Raw genomic sequence first — 23185 nt, 5'->3', positions numbered from 1 at the left:
AGGGGAGGGGAGGGGAGGGAAGGAAGAGAAAAGCTGATGTGAAGCATGTCTGGTGAGGATGAGGAAAGAGAGGAGAGGGAGGGCTCTCATTCTCTTCATCGCCTGGTTATGAAGGCTCTGGTTGAGAAGCGCGACGCAGAGCGGGTCCCTCAGCTCACTGGCGCCCTCTATCTACAGCTGCTGCTGATGATGAGGCTGCACTGCAGAGACGAGACAAAATGGGGGAAATGTAAAGTTCATGGATTTTAGGATTGTCCACAGTTATACAATAAAAAGTACATTAAAAGTAAAAGGTTGGGTGATGTGATCAAAACAGTAAAATTTTTTTTTTTTTTTTTTTTCCAAGCACAAAGTTCTTTAAAATTTTTTCATGTGGGTTAATCAGTAGTCATAGTCATTGTGAATGTCAATGTGAATTAAACATGCTTTCTCCTGATCATACATACAGAGATTTCTTCCTAATGTGCCTTCAGTGTAAAAGCTGACAATATCCAGTCTTCGTTCTGTGCAAAATACATACCCAAAGTTTATCTTAAGATAATATAGGACTTCAGCAGTCTGACATAGACAAATATCTTCCAATGTTAGTCTTTTTAGTATACAATCCTCTTTTTTATTGCCAAAACACTGGAGAAACAAAGAGGGAATCTGTCTCTTAATTGATTTTTATGTTTTGCAATGCAAAAAGGATAAGTCATGACGGAAAACTTGCAAGGCTATTATCATTAAACATACCCTGAGAAAATACAGGTTATCCTTGGCAGCTATATCTGCTTTAAAATTAATTTCTGCACCAACAGCACAGAAACTTAGTTACTTATTCATCTACTCCCAGTTTCTTGACAAAACATCAGCCTAATATTACAGTACAGCTGATTAGCTAGCATTAGCGACTTTGGGTCGGAAGAAACTTAAAAAGGAGAATCCACCCACAGTTTGGTCGTCTGCCATGGCTTCACCTCTTGATAATATTTTGTTGAGAAATAGTGCCTGAATAATTTAGTCTTTTTTCAGTCTGTTTCTCTGGTAGATGTGATTGTTAGATATCAGACAGCCAGACCCAGCAAGCCATCTGGAGTCATGACAGACCCGGAAACTGCGGCAGATCAGCGTAGACTACAACTATACTTGGTACAATTCATGCAACTGTCTTAGGACAACTAACGTAGGCACTTATCATCTACAAATGTAAATGTGTGCACACTGTATAACCCATAAAAGGTTACTCATTTAGATGCCTAAATGTACACATACTTGAAACAATATGGTACATTGAAACAGTATTTATGTAGATCTCCTTACTTCAGAGGGAAAAAAAATATACAACATATATGTTCCTGACTCCACTCCGCAGGAGTGTGCTAGTTAATAAAATAAACATACCTTGTGGATGTGCCAGGTAGGAGAAATGTGTGGTGGAGGAAACAGGGATGGGGTTGAGGGCAGTCTGGGGCATGGGTGGCTGTGGACCCCCTGGAGGACCCTGGGTAGCCATCAGCATCATCGGGGGGTGGGTGGGTGCCGGGTGGTGAGACGGTACTATACCAGACTGCATATGGGCCTAGGTGTGAGTGAAAGTGTGTGTGTGTGTGTGTGTGTGTGTGTGTGTGTGTGTGTGTGTGTGTGTGTGACAGCAAGTGCAAAGGTGTAATAGAAAGTGAGAATGACAGTGAGAGACAAACAGATGGACAAGAGACAAGTTCATTAAAGAGATGAAACGGATGGACATCAGTGCCACAACAGCCACAGCTCCTGCCTGTGTGTTACCGACAGGTGTCACATGAAAAGATAAATCTGTGCTTATGAAACAGCGGAGGATGGATGGAATAAAGCATAAAGCACTAGATCCCTCCAGCAAACACAATGATTAATAATCTCTCTTCAAACTAACTGTGGCTCAAACTCTATCATTCCATCAAGCTCTTAAATATAGTAAAAGCAACTCCATTTCTGCTGATTTTTAACCACTGAGAAAACGATGCCGTCAAGAGACTTTCATACAGCAGGTGATGACACAAATGTACAGTGAGTGCTGAGTTTAGTGCTGGTCTGGCAAGCATTTTTGTGCAGCGTTTCTGACTATAGTGTGAGCTGCATGATACAGCCGGTGAGCGCAGATTTGGATATAAAGGGTCTCTGTACAGGTGTGAAAGTGCTACACCTGGCAACATCACAACAAGTCTCCGGGTGTCTGCACACGGTCACTCCGTGCGGCTGTTTGTCAAGAAATAGTCATACCACTTGACTCAAGCTCCATATTTTACACACAGACACAGGGATTGATCAACTTTCTCATCTGACTCTCTAAACAAAGCAAATAAGTTTCCATTCCAAGATGGTGACCTATTTTTATAAACAAAGAAAAAAGGGCCAAACCTCCATGGGTACCCCAAAAAGTTATCACTGCAGAATTTCTATTTTGCTACATGGAATTATCATGGCTGGACTGCTCTTTTGATCAGTGAAAAAGGTTTGTTTTTCCTCTGTATCTTGTAGTGTGCCAACTAAAACTGATATAAACAACTAGGCCAAAGTGAGAGGCACATTCTAATATAAACCTGGACACACTGCCAAAAAACATCCACTGCACTTGCAGCTTATCAACACCCAAGTATGACCCATTCATAAACTCAAACACCTGCTGGAACTGATCCCAGATTTCCTCACTACCACATACAGGAAACACTGCCAATCTGATTACTTTGCTGGAGCTATTGTGGTTGTTGTCCAGCAGGCTGATAGCAGGTTGTGACCTACCTGCTGCACGTGTGCCATGTGGTTGGGGTTGTAGCCGTGCTGCACCTGCTGCGGGTGGATATAGACAGTCTGCTGGGCAGAGGGGAACGATGCCTGGGGAGACTGAGGGTTGGGCCCCGGGGTCATGGAGGGGGGCGTGGGCGCCAAGGCTGAGTACATCTGCTGCTGTGGGGGCTGGTTGGCCAGGTGGAGGGCCTGGGCTGCTGCTGCCGCTACCACACACAAAAACACAACACGTGACTATAGTTGTTCATTTGAAAATGTCCAGCTCCAAAGTTACAGCGTCCAACCTTAACATACTGACCTGCTGCTGCCTGCGGGTGCTGTGGGTGCTGGACTGGGCTGGCAGCTGGATGGCTAGGAGGACCTCCATGTTGTGGGGGACCACCCTGCTGGGCTTGGCCTGTAGGCGTGGCAGAGGGCTGGGGGTGCTGTGGATGAGGGTGCAAGGTGGCGCTGGGGTGGGGGTACTGCTGAGGCATCGGCCCTGGAGACACTGTGAGAAAGTTTGTAAGAATAAAAGTATTAAAATAGTACACATAACACTGCCTGCACATCCTAGCTGCTCATTGCATACTTATATGAACATGCACAAGTGGTGGGCTGACATACCATACATGGTGTGTGTCTGCTCTGGGTACTGTGTAGTTGAGGAAGAGACGAGGCTGGGTTGTCCGTGCGTAGGAGGTGCCATCATCCTGGCGCTCCCCTGCATTACTGGACTGAACACATGCTGCGGCTGAAGGACACACAGAGACGACATTAGAGCCTGTGTTTGTGTAACCCCTTTTTGGTACCAACATCATGTAGTATCAAGCATCAAATACTAAAAAAAAAAAAAAAAAAAAAAAAAAAAAAAAAAAAAAAGGCCAACTGAGGAACCACATCCAACCGCAAAGAGTTAAACTAAATAAAAAGAAAAATCTAATTTTGAAAAAAAAAAAGAAAAAAAAAACAAAAAACACTCCGGCCTCTAAAAACTCTCTCTTCATTTCGTTCTCTCCATAACAATTGTAGCAAATCACAAATTATAAACCATGTTTTCCTGTTTTTCATTGTTAGGAGCTACAGCTCAGTGCAGGTGCCACTGATTGTTACCATGGTAACATTGGTCTTAGGCCTGAGTTAGCCTGGGGGTAAGATGTCTCATTTTTTTGCCTTAAAATGTTTTGCCTTATATTATTATTATTATTATTATTAGTCTTTATTTTTGTGAAACAGTCTTACTTGCATTACACTCATCTTTGAACAAAATTAAGACTGGACCAAAACTACAGACCAGTCAGATTTCTTTGTGAAACCGCCCCCTGTTTGATGTGTTATTTCCTGGTTTAAATTTGAAATGTTGCCAATTTTAGTCAGTTTGTTATTAAGTCAATGTTCGTGTGTGGCCATTCATGTTGAAACAAATTAGAAGTTTGGCTTTTTTGTTAAATAAAAACAAGGTTTTGTAGGGAAAAAAGCTTACATTTCTAAAACTATCATTTTCAAACTGCAACCAAACGTCAGGTATTGTTCTGTCAATAACAATGTTAATTTCTAATGATACTTAAAATAAAAAACACTAATCCTTTTAGTTTAAATTTGAGCCTTGAGTAGGTTTTGTTCAAAAAATAGCTTGAGCTTGATTTTTTTGTGCTTTAAGTAACTGCAGTGAAATTAGTACCTAATGAAGTTAGTCTTGTGTCTCCTTCTCCCTTCCTTACTCATTATCTCAACCCATTTTTTAGATGAAATTGTGTTGTCAGTTTTATTAATTAACCCTAATAAAACTCAATGAAATACCCATTTCTTATCAATGTGGTCATTATGTTACCCTTAAACACCCTGAAGCCAACCTCCTCACTTCCTCTGTTTTCCTGCAGTTGTTGTATCACAGCCTGTTTGCAAACAGGTAACAACACTTCAGGTGTTAAGAGGCAGGAGCCTGCAGTCAACTCCACAAATAAGAAGTGCTGAAACACATGGCATCATGCCGGCTGCCTGTCAAGCTGCTGGACCGCAGGCATCGGACAGACAAATGGCTGACTAGTGAACAGCTGGGAGAGATGAGGACTGCCAGCACTACTGATGTTACCAGAGTAACTGGAATAGTTACATATGGTTTTTAATAGAGGAGTCGGCTGGGTTGAGCATTGCTGAATGTTGCTGATGTTCTGATACTTTTAGTGAGTAAATCTTACCTGTGACTGGTAGTGAGGCATCTGCTGGACCAGCGGCTGACTGGTGAACTGCTGCGGGCTGCAGGTGAAGTACTGGGTAGAGTAGGCGGGGCTTGGTGCTACAATAGGTGGTCCTGCTGCCGTCGCTGGGTGCATCATGGTGGGCGTGCCTGGTGGGTGGTGCTGGTCTGACCTCTGCTGGGTCATGTTGGGTACTGGAGATTCATGTTAGAGATTATGTTAACATCTCGTAAATCTGAACTAAACAGTATCACGGAGGAGTGAGAAAAACTACTGCTACTTTGGAAAGAAGCAGATTTTTGACTGAATTGGCCCTAATAAAAACCAACCTCCCTTTTCCAAGAAACACTTGATCAGATTTGTCCAGATGGGAAAGTCCGTTCACTATTGTAAGAGAAAAAGCTTCTGTAATGAGAAATGCTTCTAAGTGATGCTTGTTATCAATACAACATTCATATAGCTAATCCAAGTGAAGTGAATGCTGTGTATCCATAAAGATCTAGGTTGTGAATAAATAAAGATCCATGAATGTAATGAATCTTAATATCTAGAAAAAATAGTGGGGCCAATACAGTAATTTTTCCCAAACAGATGTATTTAGTAAGCTTCAGTGAGAGACAGAGAAAGAGAGAGAGAGGGAGAGAGAGAGAAACAAGTGGGAGGGAAATGAGAGAAAGTGGTTATTCTCACCTTTACCTGGTCTGTAGGGTTTAGACTGGCTGACCGTCATATGAGGCATCTGAACCTGGTACATAGCTGGAGACTAGAGGGAGGAGGGGAATGAGAATTGAAAATAAAGAACATAGGTTTATACTCAATCTTCTCAGGGGAATTCAGCATTATGTCTACAAGAATGAAAACCAGCCATCGACTAAGAACAGTTGAAATTGTGCTGTTTGTGTGGGACTACTACCTGTCTGTGGGGCTGGACACAAACTATTCAGATTTAAACTGTTGCTTAGTAGTTAACATATAAAAAACTTTTTTAAAACACATATGTGCATGTGAGATTGTGGGAATTATCTCTTACCTGGGGCCACATGCATTTTCTATACCTGTCTATCATTGGGTGTTTTACAACTTATAAGTATAACCCAAGCGCTGCCCGTCATCCTCCGATCTTTCATATTGTATACCATGCATTTCTATCACAAACAGTACTGCAGCAAAAACAAAGAGGCTTAAACTCCTATTAGCTTACAGCATTTGTCTGGTAAACAGATGAAGCCAATAGAAATAAGATGAAGTTATAGATCCATCTGTGATGACATTTTAAATGAATTGCAATAAGAAGTTGGCAAACCAACATCTGATGGCATTAATTCAACAAGCAAGCAAAACATTTCAGTACTGATTGGGCTTTTAAAAAAAAAACAAAAAAAAAAACAAAAGGATTTAAAAAATAGAAATCTTCACAAACCTTCCATATTATGCTTTTCTAATGGAGCGAGAGAGAGAGGAGGAGGAGGGGGAGAAAAGGAAAAAAGAACCACTCTTTAGTTGTTCACCAAGGTATTTTTATCTTTTACACGTGTCTGATGTTGGATCACCAAGTTTTTCTTAAAGCAACACAGGCAAAAATATAGATTTACAACTAAAAATATAATAGCTTTCATCAAAAAATACGCAAAAAAACTCTCAATAAGTGCTATGAAAGTGATTAAAAATAGTATTTTGTCATCATATTGTATAACAATTTCATATACTTCTTCTTTTCTTTAAACATTTCCAAGCTTGTTTAACATTTTTCAAATAATTCAGCAAAAATAATTTAGACAAATAACAATGTCTGGAAGATGACAGAGGAGAGAAAAGTGATGATGAAGGATGCACATGTTCTGTACATTGGTGTATAAAGAAAACAATATTACAAAAATTGCGAGATGAGCCTTCCTAAAAATAAAGGACGGAAATAAATAAGGAGAAAATAATGATGACATGCCTTAGAGATTAATCAAGGACAGAAAAGGGAAGAAAGATAACAAATGGGGACAAACGTAAGCAAACATGTTGGCAGATCTCAAGGTGATGGTTGTTAGTCAGGGATTTGTTTTAATGAACTTTGCATTTCATACTAATTCAATGTGATACTCGGGGTGATCTGCACTGACTAGAAACAAGTACATCTGTCTCCACACTCAACATTTCAGCATGCAGCTGGGTGTCTCACCTGCACTCCAGGGCTGACTGGTGTGAGGGGATACATCTGGGGGAAGCAGACTGTCTGACTGTAAACAGCCGGGGGCTGCTGGACCACGATGGAGGGGCTGGGCTGACCCTGAGGTCGGGGGGGTGTTGGGGTGTTGGCTGGTTTGGGCTGATAAAGTATACAAAGAGACAGACACGGCAAGAGACATAAAAAAATAAGTGGATAATCAATCTCAGTTTGTGGTATTCAAAATGTGCATTCTGGCAGCATCATGGCATACTGACCTGTGTATTGAACCTGGGTTTGAACTCGTTGGCATTTGGGTTCAAGGTTGATTTTCTCACTTGACTGCAGAACGAGAACCAACAGTGAAGAAGTTAACATCAACAATAAGTACTTTTTTTTTTATTGTTAACAAGCATTGCTAAAACAGGTATATATAATGTATTAGGTAGAGGCCATTTTCTGCATTGGATGGATACACATGTGATGCTCTAGTTAGTATTTCTGGCAACAGAATGTGTATATGGGATTAAATAAACTACAATGCTCATGTCCACAGTGATGAAGGAACATGTAACCCAGTGCAAAGGTGTAGCACAATAATGTCCATGGCACAGACCAATAAAATATCAGGCTTTGACTACACAGAAAATACTTGTTAGGATCAAATCTGTGTTGATTTTGGTCTTTTCATTGGATTTGCTGATAATAGGAGAAATAGAGAGTATCACCAGACTGTACAGTTTCCCCTCTAAACCATACTGTCCATTCCACTCACTCTTGTACAGCCTCCTTTTTCTCCTCTTTCTCTTCATGCTTGGGTCCACTGAATGTGGATGTCGTCTGAACTCCCTGCGATGTCACATCCAGCCCTGCCCTCTTTTGGTCCGGGGCTGAGGGAGACGGGGACAGTGCAGCAGGGCTGCCAGGCTTACTGGTGTTTGTGGTGGTAGTGGATGGAGCAGGGGCACCACCGGGGGTGCCAGCAGCAATCCCTACAACACCCTCTTCAGTGCCCTCTCGCCCCACTGTGGAGGCTTTGTCCAGGGGAAGGTCTTTAGGCTTGTCTGCTTGATCTCTGGGTGGCTTGGTCATCATCTGGTCAAAGGCAGGGTCTGGGTTTGAACTAGACTGCAACTGGAGGAGGGAAAAGTTAGAGGAGGCAGACATAAGTTCTAGTGCAGGCTCATTAACATAAGGTTAGTTATGTCAGAATTTCAGCATTTCTATACCATATGAACAAAAGACATACTCACCCTAAAATCTACACTAAATTTCTTTAAATTATCTATTTGTTTTCTGTGGTCTGGTGCCATAGAAGGGGGTCCTATGAGTGAGTAGAGAAAGAAAGACGTGACTTGCAGGTTTCGCTCGTTACGAAAAAATTATATTACGTCAGCTAAACAAATAAAAACAGGTGTCTCAGCACATGGTCTCCTCGTCACAATGTTTTTGATAAAGCCCCACAGTACTCAAATGTCTGAAACAGTGTTTTCTGAAGCACATACTGCACCACTCCAGTGTTTACTGTACCTTTACAGACTGGTCTGGTGATACTAGGTGAGCTGTCCAAAGGCTTGATGTTCTCCTTGTTTGCCGTGGGGGATGTTTGTCTTGTCTCCTGAACACGACACTCTTTTGCTATAAAGGACAGACAAAAGAAATGCACGTTTACATCCAGCATAAAAGCAGAGCGAGCGTTTGTGAACAGTGCTTCTGACAGTGACAGAACCTGCAACTCTCAGTGAAAGTGGGGGTTCACTTTAAGCTTACCATCTCCTGATGGAGAGGCAACCATGTTGGGAGCAGGGCTAGCAGCAGTAGGAGAGGAAACTGATGTTGGTGTAGCAGCAGTTTCCACAGGAGCTGTTCCTGTCTGGGGTGACGGGAGGGAGGAGGAGCCAGGGGACGCCCCACCCATATTATTCTGTCGTGGGGAGCGAGGTCTGTGAGCTGAGGAGGGGAACAAGACATAACTTTGCTGTAAGTTAAACCATCTTGATTTCCTGCCAACATTAGACAACATTACTCAAATGATTACTGTAGCATAAGGTGCTTTTTTAATAATTCTATGATGAAATGAGTGAAGTTCCCTTCAAACAGGTCATCCAGTGATGCTTAACCATATATCCTATCTTCTTTGCAGATACGTTCCATTGCGAGATATCTGTGCTCTTCTTGTGTTCATATGTTGGAAATGTATTACAATAAAAACACACTAAGAGTAAAGAAACACAAAAGAAAAAAGGAAAGAACTATTCTACCTCCGCTAACCACTGAGGACCATGTGCCTCCAGAGGAGTTGCTCCTAGTTGGGGGAGTCACTGGTACCTCCCCAGGGGCATTGTGGGAAATTAAGTCCACTCCTGGAGGGACTCCAGTGGTCCGGCTGGGTGGCACTCTGTGAGCACGAGGCGTCCGCTGGGATTTTGGAGACATCCTGGGTGGACCTGGAGATGAAGACAGAATTCCATAAACAGACAGTGGAGGTGAAGTAAACACACTGAACAGCTTGTGTTTCCAACCATCCTGCTGTGGTTTCTCTTTGAAGCCCATTTCCGTCTCTCAAAAGCTTTTCGAAACCCAAAAATCTGCACCAACTACATCTTAATCTAATGTTTAAATATCACATCATACAGTGGTGTTATTTGGTGACATGCATGTTAGTGGAGAAACTGCAAATGGTCCTGTAAAGTGATCACACCACACTTTTCAAACCACGACCGAGTGAAGTGAGAGATGAGAAACAGGAAAACAGAGTAGAGCAGGTGAGGTGAGAACCCATTTTTTAAAGACTACACTGTTTAGCAGAGTTTGTGCATTTACATGAGCGGTGTCTGTCCCGCAGGCAGCAGCCCAGTGCAAAATCTTTAGCTAAACACTAGCCGAATATTTTGCCATATCACTGTATAAACATTTGAAAATAATAAAAAATGATCCATAGGTACTTGGGCAGTGGCAGATATTTTAGCTCAGTACTCCAGGTCATTGGATTTTACATGAAACAAGGACTAAGAGGATATAGGCTTGCTTACTGTTTTAAGCGTGTTTGAGGGTGAACATAGCAGGACACAACTCTGGTGGCACAACTCTTGCTAGACAGAAAGCATAGCACACTGTGATGCACCCACATGCCAAGGTGAAACTGCCTGATGCACTGACAAAGGATCAGCTTTGTGGCTTACTAAATCCTCACAATTTCCATTTGTGTGGAAATTGCAAATCTGACCCCAAATCAGTCTGAATAGCCAACTTCACCTATTTGTGTTGTTCCACACTAGACCTGGGCAAATTTATTTTTGAAAGTAGCTCCCATATTAAACTTTTAATAAACTTCAAACAGCTTTCAAAACGACTGGGAATATCAGTTCCATATTGAGCTCAATCCATCCACCTTCAACTCAAACTTTTGCCCAGGTCAACTCCACACTGATGTGGGTACCTTCTGAAGACATGCGTTTGGGCAGAGTGGAGGCTGGCGACGTGGGCCCATGGTGGGAAAAGGAGGATGAGGAGGAGGGATAGGAGGGGTGGGATGAATGAGAGGGAGGCCTGGAAGGTCGAGAGGGGGGTCTGGAGGGTGGCCGGGTGGGCGTGGTTGCCCGAGGAGGCAGGGAGGAGGGGCCAGACTGGTAACGAGAGGGGGGGCGGGAGGAAGGAGACGGACAGGGTGAGGGCCAATGGGATGAACCTAAGAGAGGGAAGGACAAATGATCATGGATGACAAAGAACAGATGATAACCAGCTAAAGTGAGGAAATAAAGGTACAGCAGGAATAAAAAGAAGGGGGAGATTAATAAATATGAGAAAGCATGGCAAGGCAGGAATACAATGATTTAATTGAAATCAGTAAAAGTATGATATATGCATAAAAATAATTAACCGCAACAATAGACATGGACATCCTAGAGACTCTACACCAAAGTCACCAATGACGTTACGTCAGTTTAACAAGGGAGATAAAATGGGGGAAAAAAATCTTTTCCAGTCACAGTTGGGTCACTATACTGACCAACTCACTCATCATACAATACACCTCTGTACGTTTTAGAGGCAAGTAACACCATGAGTTTGTGTGTGATGTATTAAAATGTACCTCCGTTCACCACCCTCTGGTCAGCACCGGAGCTGGGACTGTAGTCATGAGGTCCTGGTCGAGGAGTTGAGGGCCCAGCTGAGCTCTGAGTCAGACGAGGTGAATTCTGGCGTCCCGGCCCCCATGACATCGCCTCCCTGTTCCTCTGACCTGGAGGAATGTACTTATTCTCTCTGCACATATACACATGTACACATGTACACGTGTACACATGTACACGTGTACACACACACACACACACACACACACACACAGAAAATAGAGGCAGATGGTTTAGTTAAATATATACAAGGCAATATCAAGATAACAAAGGGGAGGAATTAATTCTACACTCTGTTACATTCAACTAAGTACTTTTCATCAGCCAAAATGAGCACGTTTTCTTTAATTACTGAGGAAGTATTTGTTCTGAGAACAGCTGCTGTCTACTTACTGAATTAGCTGGAAATACTTTGTCTCCCTTTAAGGCTCGGATATGCTTCTCTTGCCTGTGCCTGGGCTCTTCCACTAGAGGCCCACTTTGTCTCCAAACATTATTCATATATGGTATATTTAGTCTATGTCATCTAATCCTTGTGCTTTCATGGTTACATGCTCAAAGTCCTATAAAAAATAATCCTGATCTGTGATGTATGACATGCTACTATAAAGAAAATTGAAATAAATATAGTATACATCATGATGGCATATAGATCATTTCCTGGTCTTTATAAAATAACAGGCACTGGAAATGAAGAATGTAGAGTGAGCATTCAAGTGTGTGCAATGCACCTCTTTGAAGATCTTTCATCAGCCCTCCCAGATGATAAATTCTCTGATGATGTTTATAATCGGTTTTACTGCATTAACATGTTCTAACTTGTTTGTAAAAGGGTGAAAGGAATAGTTCAATGAATCATTTACAACAACAAAATATGAATGATGTTTGTTCTGACAGACGTATAGGTGAGGAATTCTGCAAAAATTAACAATAAAGCTGCTGACTTTGTTCATTTCCAGGCAAGCTCCATGACTTTGCAATGTGCACATTTAATGATAATATTTACAAGTTTAAATTAAAATTTATAATGGAGTATGTAACTGTTGCAGTGTTGTGTTGTGCTGCTATGTTTTAAATGAGCTGGTATTGAAGCACACATCAAGAGCAATTACCAACAATGAGAATGAATGAAGTTTGATAGGCACATGCTGGTCATGAATGAAATTTGCCATTACATAATTACAAGCTATGCGCTGACACACACTTGCCAGCACAAGTAGTATGTATTGACCCAAAGTTTCTATGCTTTGTCTGGTCTCACCTGCTAAGTGTGTGAGTCTCCCTTTCCCCTCGCACCACAGCAGTATATTTCTCCTCCTCAGAGCGGTCATCATTCTCCAGGGCCACACGGGCCTTGTATGTAGCACTGGCCTCAATCTCCTCTGCCAGCTGGGCAGCACGCGCTTCCCTCTTGAGGAACTCCTCTGAGTTGTCCCGCTCCAGGGGGACCCTGGGAAACAAGCTCGGGTCAGATAAGTGCAGCAGGGTAATGGAAGGACTAGGAAAGGACTGATTTCAGGTTTTTACTTGTATCATGTGAAGTCAAACTAAAAAGAGTGAGACGGTATAGGTTAATGACCGGAGACATTAAAAATATTTCCAGAAAACACATTGTGTAATTTTAAATATACATGCTGTATTAAGAGTGCATAGAGAGTCACACATGAACAGAGAAACTTACGTATATGTGGACAGGCTGCTGTCATATGTAGACAAGACTCCATACTTCTCCTCATTGTACTTGAACATGTCATTAGGGTCCCACCCATTTGACTGATATGAACAGAGAGAGAAGGGCACAGAGAGAATTTCAGAAAAGGCCAATAGACAAATCATCAATGCTATGGATCACATGACACCTCTTTTTACTCTTTCTCTTTCACTGTCAAATTTACTAGTCATCACATGAAGGCCTGTGTGGATTCCATGCTTTCCGTGCAACATCAAATGTGTTTTCTTACCACATCTGTATCCAGAGACTCAAGGCTGTCAGAGTTGTGGGTCTCTCCTCCATCCCAGGGCTCTAGATCTTTCTCTTTATGCTCACCATTGATCCTACCACTCACCGCTGCATCTGTGAAGTTGTCTGCGACACACACAAAATACACATATTTATGTTCAGCTGACTGCAACACACAAGCACACACATCCAAAAACACACACACAGAGAAGCTCATGATGGTATACAGTCACAAGGCTGTACTTTCACTGTTTATGCAGGGAAGCGCTCATGCCTCAAGAGCTTCTGTCACAAGCTCTCACAGCAAAGGTCTTTATGGAGGTAGTGGTGGTTCACTAGACACACCCACTCACAACCAGACATGGGTCTAACTGGATTGGGATAAAATCCTTTCAAAGAAAATTTGAGCTATTGCTTGAGCTGGCCTTGGTAAAGCTAAAAAGGGTATAAAGGGTTCTGACAGTGTGAGCAAGAGGATGAAAACAGCCTAGTAAAGAAAGGGAAAAAAGTAGTCCTCAATCACTGTCTTAGCTTATGGAAGTATGTACTAATTAAATCAAGAAGTAATGTGCTACAATATTTTCAGATGGCTTTCATTAGAAATTAAATGCAAGTGTCTACAATGCCCAATTTTTTCCCCACTTCATTTATTATGCATCACCATGGCACCATCTTGAAAGAAAACATTCAAATGTAAAAAAAGTCTGCTTGGGGCTGATGATAGTCCTTACTTTCAGGACAACTCACTATATTTAAGTAAACTCACTGAATAATTTGGTTGGCTCAACTAAAACCAGGGATAGGCATGCCCAATTATATTTGAAAGGAAATCTAATCTCATGTCAGCCCAAGTCTGTTCTCACATTCTCAGAGCTGGCATCAGTGGACTACGTGCATAAAGCATATCAGCCACCTGGAGTTACATAACTCAGTTATCCCAACTCATCCTACAATAATAATAAAGTGCATTTTAGCATTTCTAGCATGAAACAATTTCAGAAATACTAGCTTGGCACCACAGAGACAGTTGGGCAAACAGGCCTGTTTTATATTAGCAGAGGTGGTTGGTATGCTTCATGCACACTGTCCATCCAGGGAATCGTACATAAAATAAGGAACATTTAAAAATACATTTATGAGCATAGTGAGGGATAAGCAAACATGCATTTAGATTGCAGTCAATTATATGACCTCAAAGCACTTCAGGGCCAAACCAAATTAAAAATCCTGACATAACTTGATTTTTAATACAATGATCATAAAGCAAATTAAGGTGCTAATTGTCAACATGAGTTTTCAAGCTGTTGCTTTCAATGGAATCACGCTCAATGCTTTTCATTTCGCCTTTATCATCTAGCTCTGATTTTACCTGAGCTCTGGTCCAGTAAGATTTGAAATTAAGTGTTGTTTTGGAAAATAAAATAATGCTCTCAAACGTAAGTTAAAACAAGAATGATAACCATATCCTTCCTCTTCTAAGAGTCAATGCTGCAAGCGTGCCATTGCTGGCTGGTTATGCTATGCTTGGACCTAAACAATAATAAAATTAGTTAAGGCTATATTTAAAATTTATAAATATAACTTTAAATAACAGCTTCAAACAAAAATTACTGTTAAAAATAAATAAAATAAGAATTAGTACAAGTTTAAAACAAATAACCCAAGTATTAGTTTACTATAGTAAACATATAACACTATTAGCTGTATATCTTTTACAGATCCACAGATTCCTCTTAAGTAACCATAAGGCCATACAAAATGTATACTGTCCAGGGAAATGGCCAGTGGAGGGCTTAAACTTTGAACCCTGCTGACCTTTTATTAAAAGCTTAACTAAACAGTGCTAGGCCAAGTAACAAGTGGCAACTCTTCCACCGAAAGCAACATCCTGTCTAAAGATAACAAAAGGATCTGGTGAAAAGATGGAGCAAGACTGACCGGCGTCAGATATTGGATTCTTATTTTTGGGTTATATTAAAAGAAATGATACTCAAATTCAATCACCAACTTAGATTTAAAAAACAGAAAAAGGTGGCGACAGATCAGGCCCAAGCCTAAGAGATTCACAATTTTTGATTATTATTAAGCTCATTAAAGTGTGTATGCCTGAGTGTGTACAGAGATGTGCGAGAGGAGAAAACAGCCATATATTACCTGTATCAGAGGAGACTAGACCATTGGAGAGGAGAGACACACACAGATGACAGACAGTCAGAAGATGGACTGACAGATAGCATGACTGACTGGCGATCACATCAACAGTTGACTTCCTACTCAACAATAAGGTGCAAGTTTTAAAAGGGAAATTCTGTTTCCTTTCTTTTCATAGTTTAAGTCATGCAATGTCTAGCAGTCTCCCCACATCCCTTTACTGGGGGCCAAGCAGCAAAGATGCATAGGCATCCATTGTGTTTCTATCTTTTCTCCTTTATCATCATCCTTAATATTCTTCTGCCATCAGACTCTATGGCATACCCTAGAACTGTATGGTACAAGGTTGTGAAATTTGGCACATTGATTGGGGACACTCCCTTGATGCTTTTCACCAGGTTTCATGTCCATGCCTCAAATACTCTAGGGCCACCAATAGGTCAAATTTGGAGTTACATTCATGTAACTTTTGAATTGTATGCCCAATTTTCAAAGATGAAATACCATTTGATTGCTAGGATCAAGCTGAATTCAATGGCAACTCTGGCCTGCTGGGCTGCTTGGCCCCTACATCACTGCTTGCAGCTATGTTTCTAAACATCAGTTTTGATGATTTAGAGGTTTTACTTTTCAGCACAACATTGTAAAATTTCCAGTCAGTCCAGTCAGTGATTCAGAAAATCAACCCCCACCCCCACAGTCTTATCTTTCAAAGGAGGATTGTATGGGTCAAGATAAATAAGATGAAGAAGACTCATTCAGCCTTTATTGAGTGTCCTTGCTGTGCTGGACCAATCAACAGATCACATTAGTCTTCTATGGCTGACCAATCACAGCAGACACACAAGATTTAACTCATGGCAAACCCTCTGTGACATCAAGGTAGTGAATGCAGCATGAAAAAGATCAATACATTGTGTGCATGCACTGATGGGCATTCACTCACACGTCTTTATTTGTATATGTGTGTGTGTGTGTGTGTGTGTGTAATGAATACAAAGTGACAAACTAACCTAGTTACATTGTGTATTTTTCATGAGTTTTAGTGTGTAAACAAGTAGGTATATATAGACTGCCGTTTATGTACCTAGATAAAATCTGTCAACAGAAATGCCCTCAGTACCTTTCCTGGCGAAATTCAGGTCCACGTCTTTGAAGGTCACTACTACCACATCTGAGGCCTTGAAAATGATGCTCTCCACAATATCCTCTTTCCTGGGGCCTATGCTCGGCTCTGGGCTCTTCCTGTGGGCTGCATCCAACACCAAGTCACACTGAAGGAGAATGTTGGGTTAAATTGGATTAAAGGGGAATCTGAACTATAGCAAAGCCTAAACTATCTACAGAAGAGATGAGGAAACATGGGACATAAATTCATCTTTTAAGTAAATCTATTAAACAAAAATGCCAAACATTCTTTGGTTCCAGCTTCTTATGAAGAATTTGCAGTTTTTCATCTATCTTATATCTTTGTGAATTGATTATTAGTTAGTCAGACAAAAAAAGCAATTTAAAGAGGTCACCTTGGGCTCCGAAGAACTGTGACTAGACTTCATTTCACACAATAAACAATAAATCAATTAATCAAAAATGATGATTAATGAATAAAGAAATGAACCCTGATAAGCAGAAGATGACCTAATCAATTAAATAATTTGGGTGTGTTTGACTGGGATGAAAACCTTGGCCCAGTATGGAACTTCAACATGCTTGCCTAAACCTGAGCTACAGGAAATCCATTCTCAGTTCTCTGGCTGCCATCATATATAAGCTCAGGTTTGACTGACATCAATTAATTGAGTTCTGTTCATTTAAAAGTATCCACGCCAGATGGAGGAGAATCTCTGTTGCAGTGGGAGCAGATAAGACTTTACTCCAAACAAGTTACAGTTCTACAACTTCTACAATACTATGGAGGAAAACTGAAAACACAAGTGCTGCAAACCAAACACTACATTGTTGACTTAAGAGAGGGGTGGTGAATACAGCTGTGCGAATTTTTCAAGATGTTTGACTGCTCAGCTTGCACACACTGTGGTAATGGAAGCCAAATGTGATGCTTTGTTTTGGTCTCAGAACAAAGCGGTGTGCTTGCCTGTGCAAATTCAATTTATTCTGCAGTATCATGCCAGCCTTACAACCTTATGAAAGTGGTGGGGGATAAAAAATGCCTAAATATCGACCCTGGTGTTTGATGTGAAAAACAGGGGATAATGCATGTCACTGGTATCTCATCAAGAAATGAAGTTAAAGCCAAGCTCTAGCAAATGAACTGTACAAAAACTTTTACCCTCTCTTGGGTTAAACTATTCATTTGTGCAAAATGAAATTTCCCCATAGGAGAAAGATTGGAGAATACTTCATCCTAAAAGGGAAGATGAAGGACCACAAACCTCTCCTCCATAAAAGGAAAGCTGGAAAGGGTGATCTTTGTCTAAGCCACCTCAGGGGTGAAGTTGATACTGAGCGCTGGAGGGCTCTTTCTTGCACAGTTAACCTTAATCATTTTACAGCTACTGAGGAAATTACATATAAGCACCTATAAAGAACATCACACTATGTGTGAACCTTACCTCTGGACCGTATGTCTTAAATACTCCTTCATAGACTGCTCCGTTCTTCACTTTCAGCTCACACTTGGTCCCCTATAAATAAATAGGCCTAGCATTATTCACTGTATGCATCACTCACTCATTTAACAAAATGTCAATGTCAATTAACACATTCAAAAAACAGGTTCAGAAACCCATCTGCTGCAAAAGAGATAAACTATTGATCAATTTCTGCTTTGTTTATGCAAGCAACTGTCTCTACAAATCACAACAGGCTTTGTTTATTGCAGCATAGACATTTTGAAGAAACAGCATGTGGTGAAAGACAGACTGCAGTACATACTGCTGTTACAAATTCATTTACAGTAAGTATGATTCACAAAGCTGTTTCAGTCTTTTGTAACTGCTCATTTCTCTGTTCATTATTTTTCATGCACAGAAGACAAAATTCAGAAGGAAATACTAGACATATCTGGAACATCATCTCAAAAACATAACAAGACTGACACACAGTGAACATACCACCACTGACGTCAAGACATGGACCATCCTCATATTTGCATATACACCATTGAAAATGACCTAAAGAAATTAAAAACAAGGTTAACTTCTGATGTTCTCCATTTGTAAAGAAAAATTGTGTTAATTAAGCTGTAGTGTATTGTACATTTGTTTCAATCATAGTGCATTACAATAAGAATATTCCATTCTGTTCAACTTAAAAACCAAATTGTATACCTTACAAAAACATGATACTGTATTCAAATGACAGCACAGAATGAACAAAAGCATTAATCCTGTGAGTGGGTTTTCAAAAAGCAACTTCCATTCTTTGATAAAATACAGCACTCAGGTATATCAAACTTCTGACGGTGCGACATAAAAGCTATTTTCAATAACTTATGAGAGTTAGCAGGCTACTTACTGCTGCAGGACCTTTACCACTGTGTCTTCCCCTGAAACAAAAAAATGGCATTGTCAAACTAGCCATCATCATTAGCACTTAACTGCATATTGAAACAAAGCGCTCTCTAACACAGGAAACTGTTCGAGTGAATGACGACGACGACAGAAATCTAAGGAGGTGATGATGTAAGTATCTAAGAGGGTACAAAACTGCTTGTGCACATGTTGGGGAAGGCCAAGAATCATCTTTAACATGAATTATCGAATTTAATCTACACTGAAGTGTCTTGCAAATGTAAATTCACCACATATTTGAATGCAATATGAATTCTGAAATTTCCCACAGATTCCATATTTTGTTGGTTAGAATGATGTGCAATGGGCTATCAGCCAAACACTAAGTAGCCTACATTTTTTCCAAGCATGTCCTAAAATGCACCTTGTTCAGCCCCTGGCACATGGCCAGACATTCACACTTGATTCAATGTAGGCAATGGCCACTTGCCCTACATTATATACGTTGTAGTAAATGAGTAATAGCTCATAGCTAATAAACTTGAAAACACTCAGATCCTCAATATTAACAGAAATCCGATCCAAGTAATTTCGAACTGACAAGCAGATTTCGTGTAATTGATTCTAGCTGGTTCAATCTAATTTTTTTTTTTTTTTTTTTTTTTTTTTACAATATCTTCGCACGGCCCTAATAGATGGAACCTACGCAATGAATGGACGTAGTGTCCTAGTGACCGGTGAATAGAAGCCTGACCAAATTTAAACCAACAAAATTCACAATACGCATGCAGCTCATGCACCGATAGTATGTGTTAGCTTTATCTTAGGACGACATGTACAGAAATGTCATGCTTCAAGGACACTATTTCATACGAGCAGCCACGGCAACGTCAAGGTTGAAAGCTCGTCGGTCTAAATTCCCCCTTCTCCTCCTCCTCATCCCCGTTTCCACACCCGCCCCTTTCTTTCGTGCGCCCACACGCTTTTTGTCAATTTCTTGGCAAACCCGTTGCAGCAATGTTGCGGTAACGCACCAAGCAACATGACAGTCAAATGATAACACACACAGTTGTTTTATTAGGCTGAAAGGTAGCAAGGATGTGTCCCGTTAGCTGGCTGCTATAATACTGAATGAAGCAAGTGCACTGAATAACAAGCATGGGCTGTCAAACGGCTAATTAACGCTAGCTAAATTGACTCCAAGCAGATAGTAAACTGGTATCAGCAACTTAGCAAGGAGCTTCACTGCTACACACATGTGGAGAAAATATGTTTGTCCAACCAAACATGTCTCAATACATGATCAGACAACAAGTGATGTATTTTATTTAACGTGCAAGAGGAGGTAACGTTACGTCGAAGTTGCAACATTATTGGAGCAAGCATAAAGGCCTCGCTAGCTGAACTGCATAACGTTACGCTGGGTGACCAACACGTCGCAAGGCCCATATAACGTTCACAAACACGTACTGGTTTTGGACCGTTTAACGGGAATGTCATCTCTCAAAACTGCCACTGTTGGAAGCGACTGTGTCCAAGCACTGAGAACTGACCCCATAAGCTCCTCGGGGCTGTGTTTTTATATCGCTACGTTACCGTTTTAATTTGACAGACCTGCCCAGATTCTGTCTTCCACCGCCGCTTCCTCCGGCACCGGAGGCAGGGGCACCAGCGGCGTTGCCACCGCCGGGCTTGCTGCGATTTCCACCGGCCTTCATTGACATGGTGATCCCATAAAAGACAGCGTCTTAAAACGACCAGCTTCACACCGCAATTTCTTGACGACGAGACGGAGTGTAATTGTGTGACAGTTCGCTAACGTTAGCGATCCTAAGATCTTGCTAGCTGGCAGGCTAATGTCAACGTGCCTCTTGAAGAAGATGCTATGCTAAGAAGCTAGCTGGCTAGCAGTTGCTAGCTAAATTAGCAATCTGTACAATTCCTATTAAAACAGAAAAAAAATAATATTTAAAAAAGACAACACATGCCAATCACTCTTCCAAAACAAACATGGGTGTTACACCTCTTGTCAATTTGTTACGTAATCCTAACAAAAAATTAGATTATCTCAAAATAGGGTTTACAGCTATCTCGGGTTCTTTCCGTTGCTAACAGCGAAAAGACCAAAACAGTCTGAAAGGGGACAAAAAACAGCGGAGGGATATATGAGAGACGTAACGGCTCACAACATCTAACCAAAATTTCCTCATTGACTTATTTGACAACAATCAATCTGCCACAAAAAAACAAATATGTTCATATTTAATCTAGATCACCAGCAGAAACGTATAGATACTCATTTATTTAAAAAAGTATACCTATAAATGGCACTATTTTCAGGAAGTCCACGAAACCTCAATGGTATCCACGTGAGCCGGCGAACACACTAGCGCACAGACAGAAACACAATATTTACACACTGATTGTGTGTGCATGATGATTGATAGTAACTAAACTAACACATTATAAAACGACTGCTAACAATTAGCGGAATAAAGATGACATCAAATCTTCAGCTGGTGTTTCTTGAAGTAGTTCATGGTGGATTTTGAGGTATGCTTTGGATTATTGTCCTGTTGTGGAAGTTAGCTTCTTTTCACTTTCACTTTCTTGACTGACTGCAGGACATTTACATACAGAATTTGCTGATATTTAATGAGATCCATTCTTCTCTACCTCCTCTATCTGTGCAATGTCTCCTGTGCCACCGGCTGCCACATAACCCCAAAGAATAATATTTCCACTCCTATGCTTAACAACTGGGCTTAATACTAATTTTAGTAGGTTTCCCAAACTTTTGCATACAAATGTATTACACTCCTGATATGATTAATCTCAACATACGTCAATTTGTGCTGTCCTTTTTATACAGTATCTGTATTGTTGCATGTTTCTTTCTTTAAAGATGAAGTGGAAAATGACCACCCAAGAAATAGAATTAATAATATAATAAATGATTATTAATAGAAGATTAAATTAATATAGTTTTGACTACAAAACTTTTTATGACATATTAGGTTTCATTTTCCTTTTTCAAATTTCCATGACCAAATTTTAATTACATGTTCCATTAAAATTAGACCAGTAAGTCTAACTGAGGCCCCTATCAGCTGCAAACTTCATGAGGGGAAAATGTCCATATTTCAGATGCAAATTATAATTTTCCTTTTCATCCTAAACACATGATCTGTAGTACTTTATTGTCTGCACAAAACATGTTCAGTCATAATTTGCATTAGCATGAGACATATGGAAAAGGACTTACAGTAAGTATTTCAAAACTGACATACTCAGACAGAATAACTATTGGGCACATAGATATTTTGTCCTCCTCACGTGGACAAAAGGGTGGTGGACAAAATAATGGAAACATGTTTAGATATAAATGAATCTACTATAATACATTTGTTAACTCTCCATAGATGATTAATCATTTTAACTCGTTTTCAAGCAACAATACCAAATGTTTATTCGTTTCAGCTTCTGCTTTTTTGTCATATCTGTAAACTTAATATTTTGGGGGTTTGAACTGTTGGTCGAATATAACAAACAATTGAAATAATTTAAATAAGTTTCACCTTTTCTGACACTTACACTGTTTTCTATTTCTATTTACTTCCATTTTTTCCCCATCATTTAGGCCTATATTTATTCTTTATTTTTTTGACATTTTTAGTCCGTTTAGTTATTGCAAATAATTTAACCTTTGAATACATTGTTACATACCCATTGTTTTTGTGAGTCATGAGAGGTGGCTCCTACAACACTGCAATTTCATTTTGTGATTAATAAAATACATGTTTTATAGACAAAATGATTATGCCACCAATTGTGAATTGATAACGCAGCAGAAAATGCAAATGCTCAAATGATGTGCAAGTACTTCAAATTGTATTCAAGTACAGCAGGTGCAGTACAGTTGAGTAAAAGTATTTAGTTACTTTCAACTACTGTTTATTGCAGGGCTGCTGGGATACGTTATTCAAGTGTTTTCTAAGGGATGTAAAAAAAAAAAAAAAAAAAAAGGTCACTGGATTGAAGGACGTCACGATTAAATTTGTATTATCCAGTCTATGGTATTATCCTGAGAAAAAGTGTGTCCCGAATATTTTGTCAAGTTAATTTTAACCCTTGAATCTGAAAACGGGGACCGTATGAGGACCCATCAGACTCTGTCCATTACAAATTTATTTGATCAAAATTATGAACAGTTTGACAATGCGCCAGATCCACCACACGGTGCTTAATATGTGTCATAAAAATACATTTATTGATAGGAAAATAATGTACATCCACATTTTGTCTGAATTTACTAAACGTGTAAATGATTTACATCAGGCGTTCTGCACGGGCTGCTATTGCGTAGTACCGAC

The 23185-nt window shown here is 40.3% G+C and overlaps 1 protein-coding gene across 8 annotated transcripts; it reads right to left on the bottom strand.

The window, feature by feature from the left end:
- Positions 1-6: 6 nt before the first annotated feature.
- Positions 7-20938, bottom strand: atxn2 (ataxin 2). 8 transcript variants are annotated; one of them, XM_023394212.2, is made up of 27 exons: positions 20427-20938; positions 18817-18847; positions 18414-18473; positions 17913-17984; positions 16463-16613; positions 15343-15357; positions 13190-13314; positions 12910-13001; positions 12490-12678; positions 11189-11361; positions 10535-10783; positions 9357-9542; positions 8866-9045; positions 8626-8733; positions 8349-8419; positions 7871-8229; positions 7374-7437; positions 7111-7257; positions 6361-6378; positions 5631-5703; positions 4941-5134; positions 3370-3496; positions 3062-3253; positions 2758-2969; positions 1384-1561; positions 447-503; positions 7-200 (listed from the first exon to the last, which is right to left on the bottom strand). In XM_023394212.2, exons 1-27 carry the CDS (start codon positions 20534-20536, stop codon positions 172-174), a joined length of 3462 nt encoding a protein of 1153 aa, XP_023249980.1. In that variant the 5' UTR covers positions 20537-20938; the 3' UTR covers positions 7-171. The 8 variants fall into 8 exon arrangements, with proteins under 8 accessions (XP_023249980.1, XP_023249981.1, XP_023249986.1 ...); XM_023394213.2 differs by having other exon boundaries at positions 5637-5703; XM_023394218.2 differs by lacking the exon at positions 447-503.
- Between the last annotated feature and the right edge of the window lie 2247 nt (positions 20939-23185).

The sequence above is a fragment of the Seriola lalandi genome, unplaced genomic scaffold, assembly GCF_002814215.2.
Source record: "Seriola lalandi dorsalis isolate HSWRI2012SDOR001 ecotype SW California unplaced genomic scaffold, Sedor1 jcf7180002054946, whole genome shotgun sequence".
NCBI lineage: Eukaryota > Metazoa > Chordata > Actinopteri > Carangiformes > Carangidae > Seriola > Seriola lalandi.
Note: the sequence above shows the minus strand (reverse complement) of the source record. Positions and strands in the feature narration are given on the sequence as shown.